This window comes from Salmo salar, chromosome 21 (genome assembly GCF_965601325.2).
Source record: "Salmo salar chromosome 21, fSalSal1, whole genome shotgun sequence".
NCBI lineage: Eukaryota > Metazoa > Chordata > Actinopteri > Salmoniformes > Salmonidae > Salmo > Salmo salar.
In genome coordinates, this window is record NC_138311.1 from 36,032,312 (window position 1) to 36,050,742 (window position 18,431).

The 18,431-nt window shown below is 43.9% G+C and overlaps 1 protein-coding gene across 2 annotated transcripts in view; it reads left to right on the forward strand.

The window, feature by feature from the left end:
• The window catches only part of LOC106582264 (dual specificity calcium/calmodulin-dependent 3',5'-cyclic nucleotide phosphodiesterase 1A), a 95,048-nt gene extending 81,500 nt beyond the window's left edge, over positions 1-13,548 (forward strand). For both annotated transcript variants that reach the window (XM_082967135.1, XM_082967136.1), the window contains 10 exons: positions 5,903-6,043; positions 6,446-6,546; positions 7,306-7,431; positions 10,574-10,675; positions 11,147-11,267; positions 11,526-11,607; positions 11,869-11,989; positions 12,330-12,523; positions 12,690-12,971; positions 13,348-13,548. In XM_082967135.1, the coding sequence (XP_082823261.1) occupies positions 5,903-6,043; positions 6,446-6,546; positions 7,306-7,431; positions 10,574-10,675; positions 11,147-11,267; positions 11,526-11,607; positions 11,869-11,989; positions 12,330-12,523; positions 12,690-12,971; positions 13,348-13,403 (1,326 nt within the window). In that variant the 3' untranslated portion in view covers positions 13,404-13,548. The remainder of the gene's footprint in view (positions 1-5,902; positions 6,044-6,445; positions 6,547-7,305; positions 7,432-10,573; positions 10,676-11,146; positions 11,268-11,525; positions 11,608-11,868; positions 11,990-12,329; positions 12,524-12,689; positions 12,972-13,347) is intronic.
• The last annotated feature ends 4,883 nt before the right edge of the window (positions 13,549-18,431 follow it).

The following is an 18,431-nucleotide window of genomic DNA, read 5'->3' on the forward strand; positions in this document are numbered from 1 at the left end:
CTCTCTGTGTGTGTGTGAGTGCATCTCTCTGTGTGTGTGTGAGTGCATCTCTCTGTGTGTGTGTGAGTGCATCTATCTGTGTGTGTGTGAGTGCATCTCTCTGTGTGTGTGTGAGTGCATCTCTCTGTGTGTGTGTGTGACTGAACAGAGGTTTTGTAAACCTTTAAACCAGTAATTGTGAAATTAGCGCTCAAGAGCCAAAAAGGGTCCCTGAAATGTGTGTGTATGTGCATGTGTCTGATTGTTTTTGTGTGTGTGTGTGTGTGTGTGTGTGTGTGTGTGTGTGTGTGTGTGTGTGTGTGTGTGTGTGTGTGTGTGTGTGTGTGTGTGTGTGTGTGTGTGTGTGTGTGTGTGTGTGTGTGTGTGTGTGTGTGTGTGTGTGTGTCTCCCTCTGTCATCTGTTCTACACCACAGGCCTCTGGGTGCCTCGTGAAGACCTCGTTTAACACTCCAACCTCACACTGTTCTGTTCTTTGTCCTCATCTCTTTGTCTGGTTTTAGATGAGAGTTTGTACATGTCCTCTGTTAGATGAGTGGTGAGAATATCACCGACACTTACTGTGCTTTGATCCCAATTTGAGGATAATCTTTTCATTAATATGATCATATGATTGGACTTTACTTGAACGCTCTGTCATAAGGGCTACTTAAATGCTCTGTCATAAGGGCTACGTAACACTACATGACATAACTAAGAGCAGGGCCCAGAACACACAGCAGGGCTTGAGGCATGTAATAATCTTATGTAGCCGTAATGTGTTACAGATCATACAACAGTGACCATCTATTCCAAGTCATATTGTTTGTAGCCCCACCTTGTGAACCCATCAATACCCGATCTATACATATTTACATTTCTGCCACTTCAGCCCTGTCACCTATAGATAGGTCGTGTTCCACTGCTCAGACGTTGCATGGACTGTGCTGTCGGGCACCAGATTGCTTTAACATATGATGTGGTTAGCTGATATAAAATACCTATCCAGGTGTTGTAAGATATGGCATGTGTCAGCAAAAAATGTCTGAGCAGAGGAACAGGACCATAGTCACCCATAGATAGTCACCTACAGATAGTTTCCTACTATGTATATAGTCACCTACAGATTCTCACCTACAGACAGTCACCTACAGATAGTCACCCATAGATGGTCACCTACAAATAGTCACCTACTGTATATATAGTCACCTATAGATAGTTGCCTACAGATAGTTGCCTACTGTATATATAGCCACCTACAGATAGTCACCTATAGATGGTCACCTACAGATGGTCGCCTACAGATGGTCACCCATAGATGGTCACCTACAGATAGTCACCCATAGATAGTCGCCTACAGATGGTCACCCATAGATGGTCACCTACAGATAGTTGCCTACTGTATATTTAGTCACCTACAGATAGTCACCTACAGATGGTCACCTACAGATGGTCACCCATAGATGGTCACCTACAGATAGTCGCCTACAGATAGTCACCCATAGATAGTCGCCTACAGATAGTCACCTACTGTATATATAGTCACCTACAGATAGTCACCTACAGATAGTCACCCATAGATAGTCGCCTACAGATAGTCACCCATAGATAGTCACCTACAGATAGTCACCCATAGATAGTCGCCTACAGATAGTCACCCATAGAAAGTCGCCTACAGATAGTCACCCATAGATAGTCACCTACAGATAGTCACCCATAGATAGTCGCCTACAGATAGTCACCCATAGATAGTCACCTACAGATAGTCACCCATAGATAGTCGCCTACAGATAGTCACCCATAGATAGTCACCTACAGATAGTCACCCATAGATAGTCACCTACAGATAGTCACCCATAGATAGTCGCCTACAGATAGTCACCCATAGATAGTCGCCTACAGATAGTCACCCATAGATAGTCGCCTACAGATAGTCACCCATAGAAAGTCGCCTACAGATAGTCACCCATAGATAGTCGCCTACAGATAGTCACCCATAGATAGTCGCCTACAGATAGTCACCCATAGATAGTCACCTACAGATAGTCACCCATAGATAGTCACCTACAGATCGTCACCCATAGATAGTCGCCTACAGATGGTCACCCATAGATGGTCACCTACAGATAGTTGCCTACTGTATATTTACTCACCTACAGATAGTCACCTACAGATGGTCACCTACAGATGGTCACCCATAGATGGTCACCTACAGATAGTCACCTACAGATAGTCACCCATAGATAGTCGCCTACAGATAGTCACCTACTGTATATATAGTCACCTACAGATAGTCACCTACAGATAGTCACCCATAGATAGTCGCCTACAGATAGTCACCCATAGATAGTCACCTACAGATAGTCACCCATAGATAGTCGCCTACAGATAGTCACCCATAGAAAGTCGCCTACAGATAGTCACCCATAGATAGTCACCTACAGATAGTCACCCATAGATAGTCGCCTACAGATAGTCACCCATAGATAGTCACCTACAGATAGTCACCCATAGATAGTCGCCTACAGATAGTCACCCATAGATAGTCACCTACAGATAGTCACCCATAGATAGTCACCTACAGATAGTCACCCATAGATAGTCGCCTACAGATAGTCACCCATAGATAGTCGCCTACAGATAGTCACCCATAGATAGTCGCCTACAGATAGTCACCCATAGAAAGTCGCCTACAGATAGTCACCCATAGATAGTCGCCTACAGATAGTCACCCATAGATAGTCGCCTACAGATAGTCACCCATAGATAGTCACCTACAGATAGTCACCCATAGATAGTCACCTACAGATAGTCACCCATAGATAGTCGCCTACAGATAGTCACCCATAGATAGTCACCTACAGATAGTCACCCATAGATAGTCGCCTACAGATAGTCACCCATAGATAGTCACCTACAGATAGTCACCCATAGATAGTCACCTACAGATAGTCACCCATAGATAGTCGCCTACAGATAGTCACCCATAGATAGTCACCTACAGATAGTCACCCATAGATAGTCGCCTACAGATAGTCACCCATAGATAGTCACCTACAGATAGTCACCCATAGATAGTCGCCTCCAGATAGTCACCCATAGATAGTCACCTACAGATAGTTGCCTACTGTATATTTACTCACCTACAGATAGTCACCCATAGATAGTCACCTACAGATAGTCACCCATAGATAGTCGCCTACAGATAGTCACCCATAGATAGTCGCCTACAGATAGTCACCCATAGATAGTCGCCTACAGATAGTCACCCATAGAAAGTCGCCTACAGATAGTCACCCATAGATAGTCGCCTACAGATAGTCACCCATAGATAGTCGCCTACAGATAGTCACCCATAGATAGTCACCTACAGATAGTCACCCATAGATAGTCACCTACAGATAGTCACCCATAGATAGTCGCCTACAGATAGTCACCCATAGATAGTCACCTACAGATAGTCACCCATAGATAGTCGCCTACAGATAGTCACCCATAGATAGTCACCTACAGATAGTCACCCATAGATAGTCACCTACAGATAGTCACCCATAGATAGTCGCCTACAGATAGTCACCCATAGATAGTCACCTACAGATAGTCACCCATAGATAGTCGCCTACAGATAGTCACCCATAGATAGTCACCCATAGATAGTCGCCTACAGATAGTCACCCATAGATAGTCGCCTACAGATAGTCACCCATAGATAGTCGCCTACAGATAGTCACCCATAGATAGTCGCCTACAGATAGTCACCCATAGATAGTCGCCTACAGATAGTCACCCATAGATAGTCGCCTACAGATAGTGGATTTAGGAAGAGCAGTGTTCTGGGCCATGCTCTGCTCTTAGTCTGATTAAACAATAGAAGTTAAGCTTGCACACAAGCTACAGTACATGTACACGAAGCCCCCACACGTATATCTCTTTATCTCTCCAGCTTCATTGTAGAAAAGCTAACTCCCGCACACATAACAATTTGGACAATAAACAACGTGCAGATGTAATACAGTATATTGTAGGAGTGTGCAGGAGTTATCTTTTCTGTAATGAAGTCGGTGACGTGCGTGATAACATTTCACTTGTCTCTCCAGTTGCCTGGAACTCACTGTGTTAGTGGTTGTCTGTGGTGAAACTGGCCCTCCATGACCCAGCACAGAGCCAATCACCTTCTAATTGTTCATCTAGCTGAAACTTTGAGCTCTGGCTTCTGTTTCTGTCTTTTTAAAATTGTGATCTTTGATTGAAAGACAGAATATACTTGATTTTTATAATTATTTTGGGGGTGGAGTGCATCCCATCTTTACAATTTATCAGGCAGACCTAACCTCCCTGTTCTAACCCAGATACCAGTGTCTTAACCTCCCTGTTCTAACCCAGATACCAGTGTCTTAACCTCCCTATTCTAACCCAGATACCAGTGTCTTAACCTCCCTGTTCTAACCCAGATACCAGTGTCTTAACCTCCCTATTCTAACCCAGATACCAGTGTCTTAACCTCCCTGTTCTAACCCAGATACCAGTGTCTTAACCTCCCTGTTCTAACCCAGATACCAGTGTCTTAACCTCCCTGTTCTAACCCAGATACCAGTGTCTTAACCTCCCTATTCTAACCCAGATACCAGTGTCTTAACCTCCCTGTTCTAACCCAGATACCAGTGTCTTAACCTCCCTATTCTAACCCAGATACCAGTGTCTTAACCTCCCTGTTCTAACCCAGATACCAGTGTCTTAACCTCCCTATTCTAACCCAGATACCAGTGTCTTAACCTCCCTGTTCTAACCCAGATACCAGTGTCTTAACCTCCCTGTTCTAACCCAGATACCAGTGTCTTAACCTCCCTGTTCTAACCCAGATACCAGTGTCTTAACCTCCCTATTCTAACCCAGATACCAGTGTCTTAACCTCCCTGTTCTAACCCAGATACCAGTGTCTTAATCTCCCTATTCTAACCCAGATACCAGTGTCTTAACCTCCCTATTCTAACCCAGATACCAGTGTCTTAACCTCCCTGTTCTAACCCAGATACCAGTGTCTTAACCTCCCTGTTCTAACCCAGATACCAGTGTCTTAACCTCCCTATTCTAACCCAGATACCAGTGTCTTAACCTCCCTATTCTAACCCAGATACCAGTGTCTTAACCTCCCTGTTCTAACCCAGATACCAGTGTCTTAACCTCCCTATTCTAACCCAGATACCAGTGTCTTAACCTCCCTATTCTAACCCAGATACCAGTGTCTTAACCTCCCTGTTCTAACCCAGATACCAGTGTCTTAACCTGCCTATTCTAACCCAGATTCCAGTGTCAACTCTGGTGTCTTAACCCAGATAGCTGTGTCATTTCGGTTACTAGTCCAACGCTCTAACCACTAGGCTACCTGCCGCTGGGGTCTTAACCTCCCTGTTCTTCCCCAGATTCCAGTGTCATCTCTGGGGTCTTAACCTCCCTGTTCTTCCCCAGATTCCAGTGTAATCTCTGGGGTCTTAACCTCCCTGTTCTTCCCCAGATTCCAGTGTCATCTCTGGGGTCTTAACCTCCCTGTTCTTCCCCAGATTCCAGTGTCATCTCTGGGGTCTTAACCTCCCTGTTCTTCCCCAGATTCCAGTGTCATCTCTGGGGTCTTAACCTCCCTGTTCTTCCCCAGATTCCAGTGTCATCTCTGGGGTCTTAACCTCCCTGTTCTTCCCCAGATTCCAGTGTCATCTCTGGGGTCTTAACCTCCCTGTTCTTCCCCAGATTCCAGTGTCATCTCTGGGGTCTTAACCTCCCTGTTCTTCCCCAGATTCCAGTGTCATCTCTGGGGTCTTAACCTCCCTGTTCTTCCCCAGATTCCAGTGTCATCTCTGGGGTCTTAACCTCCCTGTTCTTCCCCAGATTCCAGTGTCATCTCTGGGGTCTTAACCTCCCTGTTCTTCCCAGATTCCAGTGTCATCTCTGGTGTCCTTCGTAGAGGCTCTAGAGGTGGGCTACAGCAAACACAGAAACCCCTACCACAACCTGATCCACGCTGCTGACGTCACACAGACAGCACACTATCTGATGCTCCACACTGGCATTATGGTGAGTCTCTCACACATTCGTGCAATGAATTATCCCCCAGCATCATACACAAATCAAAGGACAGGTTCTGATTGTGTTTCTTGTTACAATCTCTCTCTCTCTCTCTCTCTCTCTCTCTCTCTCTCTCTCTCTCTCTCTCTCTCTCTCTCTCTCTCCTCTCTCTCTCTCTCTCTCTCTCTCCTCTCTCTCTCTCTCTCTCTCTCTCTCGCTCTCTCTCTCTCCTCTCTCTCTCTCTCTCTCTCTCTCTCTCTCTCTTCTCTCTCTCTCTCTCTCTCCTCTCTCTCTCTCTCTCTCTCCTCTCTCTCTCTCTCTCTCTCTCCTCTCTCTCTCTCTCTCTCTCTCTCTCTCTCTCTCTCTCTCTCTCTCTCTCTCTCTCTCTCTCTCTCTCTCTCTCTCTCTCAGCACTGGCTCACTGAACTGGACATTCTAGCCATGGTGTTTGCTGCAGCTATCCATGACTTTGAACACACTGGGACAACCAACAACTTTCACATTCAGACCAGGTGAGTGTGTCCGTATTCTTCAGTCAGTAGATATTTTAATTCCTAAGCTACTGTACCACTGATAGTAATCAACCTAATAGACTGATTGATGACTCAACGATAATTATTTATTGCCATATCAATACCAATGTTAAACTGAAGATGTCCTTGTATTGTACTTGCCTCCCAGACAGTGCAGCCAGTCTGACACTGACTAATGAATGCCAATGGAGCCTGAAGAAAGGAACATGGCCATATAAAGAACCCATTTAAGTGAAGGCACCCATTTAAACAACCCATTAAAGTGCACAATAAGAATAATCAATATTGCAGCATTGACCTCAGTGATAACAAGGGATAGCAACGAAAGAGAGACAGAGTGAGAATGTGTGAGAGGGAGAGAGATTAAACCCTTCACTTAGTTTAAACCTCTGCATTCTAGTCTAATAACAATGATCAGAAAGGCCTCTGGTCCTTTAGACATGAGGGTTGTTGTGTGGTGAGATGGAAAATGAAGGTATTGTTCAAACTCCCCTTCTGTGATTATGTGTTTTAAAATCGCTACCATCTCGAGTCGCTACCATCGCTTTCATAATCACTATCGTCATTTCAAAACTGGTCGGAATGAAGCCGCTTCAACCAGTTTTGCCCACTGGGGTAGTGTTTCCATACAAGATGGCTACCTGGTAAAGCTATCCAGTCTGGGAAGCCCCATGTGGCACAATAAATAATCACACCTTCTCTTCCCTCTTTTTCTGCTTCTTCTCTTCCTCTCTCCAGGTCAGAGGTGGCCATCCTGTACAATGACCGCTCAGTCCTGGAGAACCACCATGTCAGTGCTGCCTACAGACTTATGCAAGAAGATGAGATGAACATACTGGTCAACCTGTCAAAAGATGACTGGCGGTGAGTTAAGAAAGACTCCTCAGATCCTCAAGCTTTGGGGTTTTAGGCTGGATATCTGTAAAGCACTTTGTGACAAATGCTGATGTAAAAAGGGCTTTATAAAATACATTTGATGAATTGATTGAGATCAACACTTCAAAGAACGAAGGGGCAAGAACTGTAACATAACCTGGATACTTAGCCTTAATTCTAGGTTTGGATACAAATGTGGTGTGGTGTATTTCAATGCAAGACTATTATATAACCTGGATGACAGAGAGAACATGTCACATTCAATCAATCAATCAAACTACATGACCAAAAGTATGTGGACATCTACTCATCTCATTCCAAAATCATGGGCATTTATGTGGAGTTGGTCCCCTTATTGCTGCTATATCAGCCACCACTCTTCTGGGAAGGCTTTCCACTAGATGTTGGAACATTGCTGCAGGGACTTGATTCCATTCAGCCACACGAGCATTAGTGAGGTCAGGCACTGATGTTGAGCGATTAGGCCTGCCTCGCAATTCCAATTCATCCTAAAGGTGTTCAATGGGGTTGAGGTCAGGGCTTTGTGCAGGCCAGTGAAGATCTCGACAAACCATTTCTGTATGGACCTCACTTTGTGCACAGGGGCATTGTCATGCTGAAACAGGAAAGGGCTTTCCCTAAACTGTTGCCACAACGTTGGAAGCACAGAATTGACTCGAATGTCATTGTATGCTGTAGCATTGAGATTTTCCTTCGCTGGAACTAAGGTGCCTAGCATGAACCATGAAAAACAGCCCCAGGCCATTATTCCTCATCCACCAAACTTTACAGTTGGCACAATGCGTTCAGGGAGGTACAGATGCAAAATATTTTTTATTGTGAAACAAACAAGAAACAACACAAAAAAAAACAGAAAACTTGAGCGTGCATAACTATTCATTCACCACCCCAAAGTCAATACTTTGTGGAGCTACCATTTGTAGAAATTACAGCTGCAAGTCTCTTGGGGTATGTCTCTATAAACTTGGCACATCTAGCCACTGGGATTTTTTTCCCATTCTTCAAGGTAAAACTGCTTCAGCTCCTTCAAGTTGGATGGGTTCCGCTGGTGTACAGCAATCTTTAAGTCATACCACAGATTCTCAATTGGATTAAGGTCTGGGCTTTGACTAGGCCATTCCAAGACATTTAAATGTTTCCCCTTAAACCACTCAAGTGTTGCTTTAGCAGTATGCTTAGGGTCATTGTCCTGCTGGAAGGTGAACCTCCGTCCCAGTCTCAAATCTCTGGAAGACTGGCGAACACCAAATGTGTTTTCTTATTTTTTTCTTTAAGCACTGTTTTTTTTTTTATTCTGGCCACTCTTCCATAAAGCCTAGCTCTGTGTAGTGTACAGTTTAAAGTAGTCCTATGGACAGATACTCCAATCTCCGCTGTGGAACTTTGCAGCTCCTTCAGAGTTATCTTTGGTCTCTTTGTTGCCTCTCTGATTAATGCCCTCCTTGCCTGGTCTGTGAGTTTTGGTGGGCGGCCCTCTCTTGGCAGGTTTGTTGTGGTGCCATATTCTTTAAAAATGTTAATAATGGATTTAATGGTATTCCATGGGATGTTCAAAGTTTCAGATTTTGTTTATAACCCAACCCTGATCTGTACTTCTCCACAACTTTGTCCCTGACCTGTTTGGAGAGCTCCTTGGTCTTCATGGTACTGCTTGCTTGGTGGTGCCCCTTGCTTACTGGTGTTGCAGACTCTGGGGCCTTTCAGAACAGCTGTATATATACTGAGACCATGTGACACTTAGATTGCACACAGGTGGACTTTATTTAACTAATTATGCGACTTCTGAAGGTAATTGATTGCACCAGATCTTATTTAGGGGCTTCATAACAAAGGGGGTGAATACATACAGTATGCACGCACCACTTTTCCGTTATTTTTTTCATTTCACTACACCAATTTGGACTATTTTGTCTATGTCCATTACATAAATCCAAATAAAAATCTATTTAAATGACAGGTTGTAATGCAACAAAATAGGAAAAACGCCAAGGGGGATGAATACTTTTGCAAGGCATTGTAGCGTTCTCCTGGCATCCACCAAACCCAGTTTAGTCTGTCAGACTGCAAGATGGTGAAGCGTGATTCATCACTCCAGAGAACGCGTTTCCACTGCTCCAGAGTCCAATGGTGGCGAGCTTTACACCACCAACGCTTGGCATTCGCATGGTGATCTTAGGCTTGTGTGCGGCTGCTCGGCCATGGAAACCCATTTAATGAAGCTCCCGACAAACAGTTTTTGTGCTGACGTTTCGAGAGGCAGTTTGGAACTCGGTAGTAAACGTTGCAACCGAGGACAGACGATTTTTACGCACTACACGCTTCAGCACTCGGCGACCCCGTTCTGTGAGCTTTGTGGCCTACCACTTCGCGGCTGAGCCGTTGTTGCTCCTAGATGTTTTCACTTCACATTAACAGCACTTACAGTTGACCGGGGCAGCTCTAGCAGGGAAGAAATTTGACTAACTGACTTGTTGGAAAGGTGGCATCCTATGACTGTGCCACGTTGAAAGTCACTGAGATCTTCAGTAAGGCCATTCTACTGCCAATGTTTGTCTATGGAGATTTCATGGCTGTGTGCTCAATTGTGTACACCTGTCAGCAACAGTTGTGGCTGAAATAGCAGAATCCACAAATTTGAAGGGGTGTCCACATACTTTTGTATAGATAGTGTATTTATAAAGCCCTTTTAACATCAGCAGTTGTCACAAAGTGCTTATACAGAAACCCAGCCTAAAAGCATGGTGGCTAGGAAAAACTCCCTAGAAATGCAGGAACCTAGGAAGAAACCTGGAGAGAAACCAGGCTCTAAGGGATGGCCAGTCATCTTCTGGCTGTGATTCAGTGATTATGGAAAGTCCCACAGCTCACCCCGATCAGTAGGTACTGTATAGAAATGCTATGCTAATGACTGGGGTTTGTCGTGAAGAAGCGGTGCTAGACATCACACTGTGTTCTTGTCCTTGAGAATCCAAAAACAGCTGGAGTGGAGGCTAGGTGGAAACTGACCCTGTTTCCAGAGAGCTACAGATCCTGATGATTGAGATAGTAATGAGTACAGACATGTCCTGCCATTTCTCTTTCACCTAACTCTAACCTGTCTGTCTGTCAGAGAACTGCGGACCCTGGTGATTGAGATGGTGATGAGTACAGACATGTCCTGCCATTTCCAGCAGATCAAAACCATGAGGAACGCCCTGCAGCAGCCCGAGGGGTGAGTGGACTGTCTCTGGACCCTGACCTATGACCCCTGAACCCTTAGCCCCCACCCCTAAACCCTAGCCTCTAACCTATAGCCCCAGCTCTCTGGACCATGCCTTTCATCTTGATCCTTTATGTGTCCCTGTATGATATCCCTGTGTGTGTGTGTGTGTGTGTGTGTGTGTGTGTGTGTGTGTGTGTGTGTGTGTGTGTGTGTGTGTGTGTGTGTGTGTGTGTGTGTGTGTGTTTGCGTGCGTGCGTGCGTGCGTGCGTGCGTGCCTGTCTGTCTGTCTGTCTGTCTGTCTGTCTGTCTGTCTGTCTGTCTGTCTGTCTTGAGTGTATCTGATGTACTGTTGTCTGTGTGGTTGATTGACCGAGTAGACCAGGCTAAAGCCCTACTGTATCTCTGATGCTGTCTGGCTGTCTGTCTTAGTGTATCAGTGTATATGTATTTGTGTTAGCTGATGTACTGTTGTTTCTACAGAGTAGACAAGGCTAAAGCCCTGTCTCTGATGCTGCATGCAGCTGACATCAGCCACCCAGCCAAGGCCTGGAAGCTGCACTACCGATGGACACAGGCCCTGATGGAGGAGTTCTTCAGACAGGTACAGTATAAACAGTCCCTGACAGATACCATGCGAGAGGGAAACTTGACCACTGTATTATGTATGTATCATGAATCGCTAAGGATATGGGATACCATTCCAATAGCTTTAGGAATGTCTTCACTTGGATCAACTGGATATGTTACATTGAGCATTATGGGTATTGTAGTGAATCATGTTAAATTATACAGTAGAGCCGCTCCTGCCATTCTGCAGTGATATGGTTATAAAGGCTGGTATTGTTGTTGTTTTTTACAGGGCGATAAGGAGGTTGAGTTAGGGCTGCCATTCTCTCCTCTGTGTGATCGTAAAGCTACCATGATTGCCCAGTCACAAATAGGTGAGCATCACACCTTGTTGACCCCCTGTGAGCTGTTTCATACAGCTCTGAAGGGTTCGTGTACTCAGACAGGCCATAGCTCAAATGCGCCACCATGTGGACATTTGAGAAATGATCTGATATTTTTCCCTTGCTACGATAAGGCATGGGAATCTTCACGGTCTGTCATCATAAATTACATTTGCTGTAACATCACACACTGTTTTTTTTCTCCTGTTTCTCTGAAAAGTACAATCATCAGTTTCTCTGTCTGTCTCTCAGGGTTCATTGACTTCATAGTAGAACCCACATTCTCTGTGTTGGTGGACACGACAGAGAAGATCATTACACCTCTCATAGAGGATAGCTTAAAGTCACACGACACTGGTGTCCGCAGGTCAAGGTGAGACACATTCCCATTATTATAAACTCTGGACAATCCCAGTTTTCCCGGCTCAGTTTTCCCAGATTAGCATCTCTGACGTATTCAAAATGCCTGCCAGTATCACCAGTATCACTCACACTCAGAATTTCTCTGTCTCCTATCTCTATGGTCGTTCTAAGCTGTGGAATAAGCAACCAAGTATTGCTCCAGTGTTTTCTGTTCTATATAATATGTCCATATTAGGACAGCCACACAAAGAGTTGGTGTCATTGTCATTCTGACTTACGGCGTCAACATATATTTGACAGAATGGACGTAATTTGACAGAGTTTCTGTTGTATGTTGCTTGTTGGTTCAGTTTGACAGGTAGCGGGTCAGTGACGGTGGTGGAGTCAGTCCAGAGACACAGTGGTCGAGGGTCCAGCCAGGGGGTTGACCAGGGGCTCACTACAGACTATAGCCTGGCTGGCATTGACCTGAAACGGGTCAGACACACACTGGCAGAGGTCATCCAACACAACAAAGACAGATGGAAGGAACTCTCTGTACAAGGTATAGTTGTTGTTGGTGTTGCTCTTCTTCCTTTTTTTTCTTTGTCTTCTTCAGTCACCTGAATACCTATCCTTCTTTCAGTGTTTTATGTTCTTTCCATTGTCAGAAGACTATGACATGACATTACAGGTTCATTCCTGTTGCTTGTGTTATCTCGTTTCTTCAGAGTTGGCGAGGAAAGAGCAAGCTGAGTTGACTTCTGACCCAGAGGAGGAGTCCCTGATGAACACAGAGGTTACGTCAACTCACACCAGCCCTGAGAGACACAGCCAGGAGCTTCAATCAGAGCCCTTCAATGAACTGATGAACAACACAAACACAAACTCCAATAACTCTTTTCAGGAGGACTCAGAGCTGGACCACAGTCCTCACAGGCCTCAGTCACCATCTGAGGATAAAGAGACAACATCACATGGTCCCATCTCTCCTGAACAACTACCATGGAACGGTAGGAATGCTAGCTAGCGATATGATATGATACGATATACGATATGATATACGACACAATATACGATAGAATGTACAATACAACAATGCAACATAATGTAGTGCAACATAACGCAACACAACAACATGCAATGCAATACAACACAATACAACACAGCACAATAGCACAGTGAAACCAACAGTCATGCCTTTTAACAATGCTGTTGCCCTGTCAGTAAGCTATAGCTATGTGGTATTTTTCTCGTTTCTATAATTGTGTTGTCAGTTACAGCCATCTGTGACCAAGTGTCGAAGAGATAGATAGCTGCCGAGTGGAGGGTTGTCAAGGTTACAGCTGAGTGATGCTGTGTTGTCATGGTAACTGTTGTTGCTTGCAGGAGAAGGCCCTGAGCCAGTACTTGAGCAGGGGGAGGAGTCTCTTCAGAGCCCTTGATTTTGATAGGCTACCCAACAACACTGCCACTTCCTGATTCAACAGGCATTATATTTGTTTAGTTTTTTTATTGTAAATTTGTTCTGATTGATTTTATTGTTATTTATTAAAGATAGGGGTCTTCATGCTCCACTTTTCACCGGAAGTGGTTTTTGTCTATTTTCATTCAGTCTTTATGGTCTATTTATCTGTCTATTTTCATTCGGTCTTTTAGATGGGTCTGCACCGTACACACTCACTATATTAGACCGCAAGCGTGAGAATAGGACTTTCACGATAGTGTTCTCTGTTGATCTGTTGACATACACAGATTTTACTCTAGACCAGGCCTGGGCAAAGGCCGGCCCGGGGGCCGTATGCGGCCTGCGACCTGATTCAATACGGCCTGCGACCTGATTCAATACGGCCCGCGGAATCATGCTCAGATCACATAAAGAATTTGTGATAGTAAAGTTTTGAAGAACGTATTTGTTGTTCAACTTTAAAGCCCAATGAATACTTGCCTTTCTGTAATGATTTAACTCCCACCGCTTGTGGGACATTTATTTTGAAGGAACGTATGAATAACAACTGCACGAGGACAGACAGTGACTGACAGGATGACACACATGTCACAATTAAAAATAGTAGCTAGCTAGAAATTGTGCAAAGAGGAGTTTTTCAAAGAAAAGGAAAGTAGACAATGAATATAGGGTGTTCCAACAAGAGTGGACATTGAAATATTTCTTTATTGAGGTATCAGGGAAAGCTGTGTGCTTAGTGTGCAAAGACAACATCACTGTCTTGAAAGACTACAACTTGTCCCGACACTTCCAGACGAAGCATACAGAGAAATATAGGAATATGTCTTCTGGGCAGAGGGCAAGTGCATCAAAAGAGTTGATTTCTCAGTTGCAAAAGCAGCAAGGACTTTTCACAAAGCTGCATTCAGCAAACGACGGAATTGCGAGAGCTAGCTACGTACTGTCCCACAAAAATGCTAAACATAGCAAGCCATTCGCGGAGGCCGAATTCATTAAAGAATGTTTAATTGACTCTGCAGCAATACTCTGCCCCGACAAGAAAGAGATGTTTGAAAATGTTTCCCTGTCAAGACGAACAGTGACATGGCGTGTTGAGGACATCGCAGAGAATATGGATCAACAATTGAAAGACAAAGTAAAGGATTTCACTTATTTCTGCTTGGCCCTGGATGAGAGCAGTGATGCACGTGACACAGAGCAGTTGTTGATATTCTTACGAGGCAAAACCCCAGACTTTGAAATTACAGAGGAGCTTGCTTCAGTGCAGTCAGTGAAGAGCACAACCACAGGGAAAGATTTATTGGAGGAGGTTAATAAGTGTGTGGGACTGAGTTTTGAAAAGTTATCCAGTGTGACCACTGATGGGTGCCCAAACTTGAGAGGAAAAAACTGGACACAAGATCAAGTAGCTGAGTTGAACCTAGATCAGATTTTTTTGCTGCATTGCATTATTCATCAGGAGGTGCTCTGTAAATGTTTTCTGAAAATGAGCCATGTTGTGGATACAGTCACTAAAGTGGTAAACTTCATAAGAGCAAAATCTTTAAGCCACAGGCAGTTTGTCTCACTGTTGGAAGAGACAGAGTCGGGTCATGCAGATCTCCCCTACCACACAAACGTGATGTCGTGTCTTTGGCATCATTAAATTGAAGACTGTTATTTTATCAAATCAATTCTCTATAATTATTATTACGTGATTAAACTAATCATGTAAATGTAATTAACTAGGAAGTTGGGCACCAAAATCTTCAGATCACAAAGTTAGAATTTTCCTAATATAACTCTTCAGATAGTTTAATATCTGATCAATTAGTCTTCTAATTAATGAATTATTCTTTACCTCAGGTTAGTCTCATTCCAAACGTCGTAAATTGTTGGTTATCTGCACGAACCCAGCCTTTATTATGAATCATCCATACATCAATTGTCTTAATCATTAATTTACTAACTAACTAACTAATCACAGAAATGCACAAACAAACAAACAGTAGATATGGTTACAAGGAAATGATAGGGGAGGTTCCCTAGTGGGCTAAGCCGATATGACGGCTTGGTGGACAAAGGGAAGTGGGTGTGGACTGAGAAGGGCGGGAATTACAAAAGAGTCACTACACAGTTGATAATTATATCAATTGAACGTTCACTCATTCGGGAATAATTGCAATCAAGATATATTTACGCCCATTGTGTCGCCGTGATCTCTGTTGGAATCGTCAGTCCTTCTGTTGGAAAGTCCATCCGAGCATCTCTCTGCTTCCCTGAAGTCTTTCGTGGTTAGAATGAATACTTCAGAGTACCATTCAGAAATGTTCTTATAGAAAAGATGTTTCGGCGGTTGTCGGTCTTCTCATACCATGGTACATATTTTCTAGCTGCAGACTAGTAATTAGTATCTAAGATTTGCTCTTATTCTGTCGGGATCGATAGTCTCAGAGTTTAACCATTTCCACCCGTGTAGCCAATGCTCCACGTGGTATGGTTAGGAATTCAACAACCATTGTGACCTTAGCGGACACTGAGGTTTTTGTGGTCTCTACTCAAACCTTCGCCCCCTCAGCTGACTGAGGTACGCATGGTCTGAAGAGGATTTCTTCAGGTGGGGGTTTTATTCGGAACAGTAGAAAAGGGCTGTCCCATGAGCCAGATGATGTCTGTGCTCATGGGGGCAGGCCAATGACTTAGTTAAACTTTAAAGGGAATACAATTCTCTCACATTAACATCATTACACAAATAGTTTCATCTTTACTCATTTATTTTATACAATAATTAGACGCAAAACTCATAGTGAAGGCACCTGTATAAGCAGAGTTACGGTAATGTGGCTGTATTGTCTTTCATGAGGTCACAAACATGAAACAAAACGGACCGGGTCGTAGCTGGCTTCTCCACCGACCATTTACACATTCTCCAAAACATGGATATTGTTCAGTTCTCAAGTTCTGTGATGTAGAAGTTCCTTTGTTCTACTGTGAAACTCTCTATATATATACTGCATGGCCAGGAGGAGAGAGTCTCCTGCAGGAATTTACGACATGAGATAACAGAACATGGGTGTAGGAGAGAGAGAGAGGAGGATGCCACGCTGAGTTTGCTGAGTTTTTGCAAATTAAACGTGGATTTCCCGTAACTGCAAGATAAAGAATGGTTGGCAGATTTTACCTTCACCGTGGACATCATGGCCCTCATGAATGAACTGAATTCCAAACTACAAGGGAAAGGCCTTTTTACACATCAGATGTACAGCCTTGTCAAAGCCTTCAAGGGAAAATTACTCCTCTGACCCAAGTAGAAGCCAACAATCTCACCCACCTTCCGACACTACTAGTCTGTTCCCTATCAGATGACCAGTGGGAGAAGTATACAGTGCCTTGCGAAAGTATTCGGCCCCCTTGAACTTTTCCACCTTTTGCCACATTTCAGGCTTCAAACATAAAGATATAAAACTGTAATTTTTTGTGAAGAATCAACAACAAGTGGGACACAATCATGAAGTGGAACGAAATTTATTGGATATTTCAATCTTTTTTAACAAATAAAAAACTGAACAATTGGCCGTGCAAAATTATTCAGCCCCTTTACTTTCAGTGCAGCAAACTCTCTCCAGAAGTTCAGTGAGGATCTCTGAATGATCCAATGTTGACCTAAATGACTAATGATGATAAATAGAATCCACCTGTGTATAATCAAGTCTCCGTATAAATGCACCTGCTCTGTGATAGTCTCAGAGGTCCGTTTAAAGCGCAGAGAGCATCATGAAGAACAAGGAACACACCAGGCAGGTCCGAGATACTGTTGTGGAGAAGTTTAAAGCCGGATTTGGATACAAAAAGATTTCCCAAGCTTTAAACATCCCAAGGAGCACTGTGCAAGCGATAATATTGAAATGGAAGGAGTATCAGACCACTGCAAATCTACGAAGACCCGGCCGTCCCTCTAAACTTTCAGCTCATACAAGGAGAAGACTGATCAGAGATGCAGCCAAGAGGCCCATGATCACTCTGGATGAACTGCAGAGATCTACAGCTGAGGTGGGAGACTCTGTCCATAGGACAACAATCAGTCGTATACTGCACAAATCTGGCCTTTATGGAAGAGTGGCAAGAAGAAAGCCATTTCTTAAAGATATCCATAACAAGTGTCGTTTAAAGTTTGCCACTAGCCACCTGGGAGACACACCAAACATGTGGAAGAAGGTGCTCTGGTCAGATGAAACCAAAATCGAACTTTTTGGCAACAATGCAAAATGTTATGTTTGGCGTAAAAGCAACACAGCTCATCACCCTGAACACCCTATCCCCACTGTCAAACATGGTGGTGGCAGCATCATCGTTTGGGCCTGCTTTTCTTCAGCAGGGGCAGGGAAGATGGTTAAAATTGATGGGAAGATGGATGGAGCCAAATACAGGACCATTCTGGAAGAAAACCTGATGGAGTTTGCAAAAGACCTGAGACTGGGACGGAGATTTGTCTTCCAACAAGACAATGATCCAAAACATAAAGCAAAATCTACAATGGAATGGTTCACAAATAAACATATCCAGGTGTTAGAATGGCCAAGTCAAAGTCCAGACCTGAATCCAATCGAGAATCTGTGGAAAGAACTGAAAACTGCTGTTCACAAACGCTCTCCATCCAACCTCACTGAGCTCGAGCTGTTTTGCAAGGAGGAATGGGCAACAATTTCAGTCTCTCGATGTGCAAAACTGATAGAGACATACCCCAAGCGACTTACAGCTGTAATCGCAGCAAAAGGTGGCGCTACAAAGTATTAACTTAAGGGGGCTGAATAATTTTGCACGCCCAATTTTTCCGTTTTTTATTTGTTAAAAAAGTTTGAAATATCCAATAAATTTCGTTCCACTTCATGATTGTGTCCCACTTGTTGTTGATTCTTCACAAAAAAATACAGTTTTATATCTTTATGTTTGAAGCCTGAAATGTGGCAAAAGGTCGAAAAGTTCAAGGGGGCCGAATACTTTCGCAAGGCACTGTACATCACTGCTG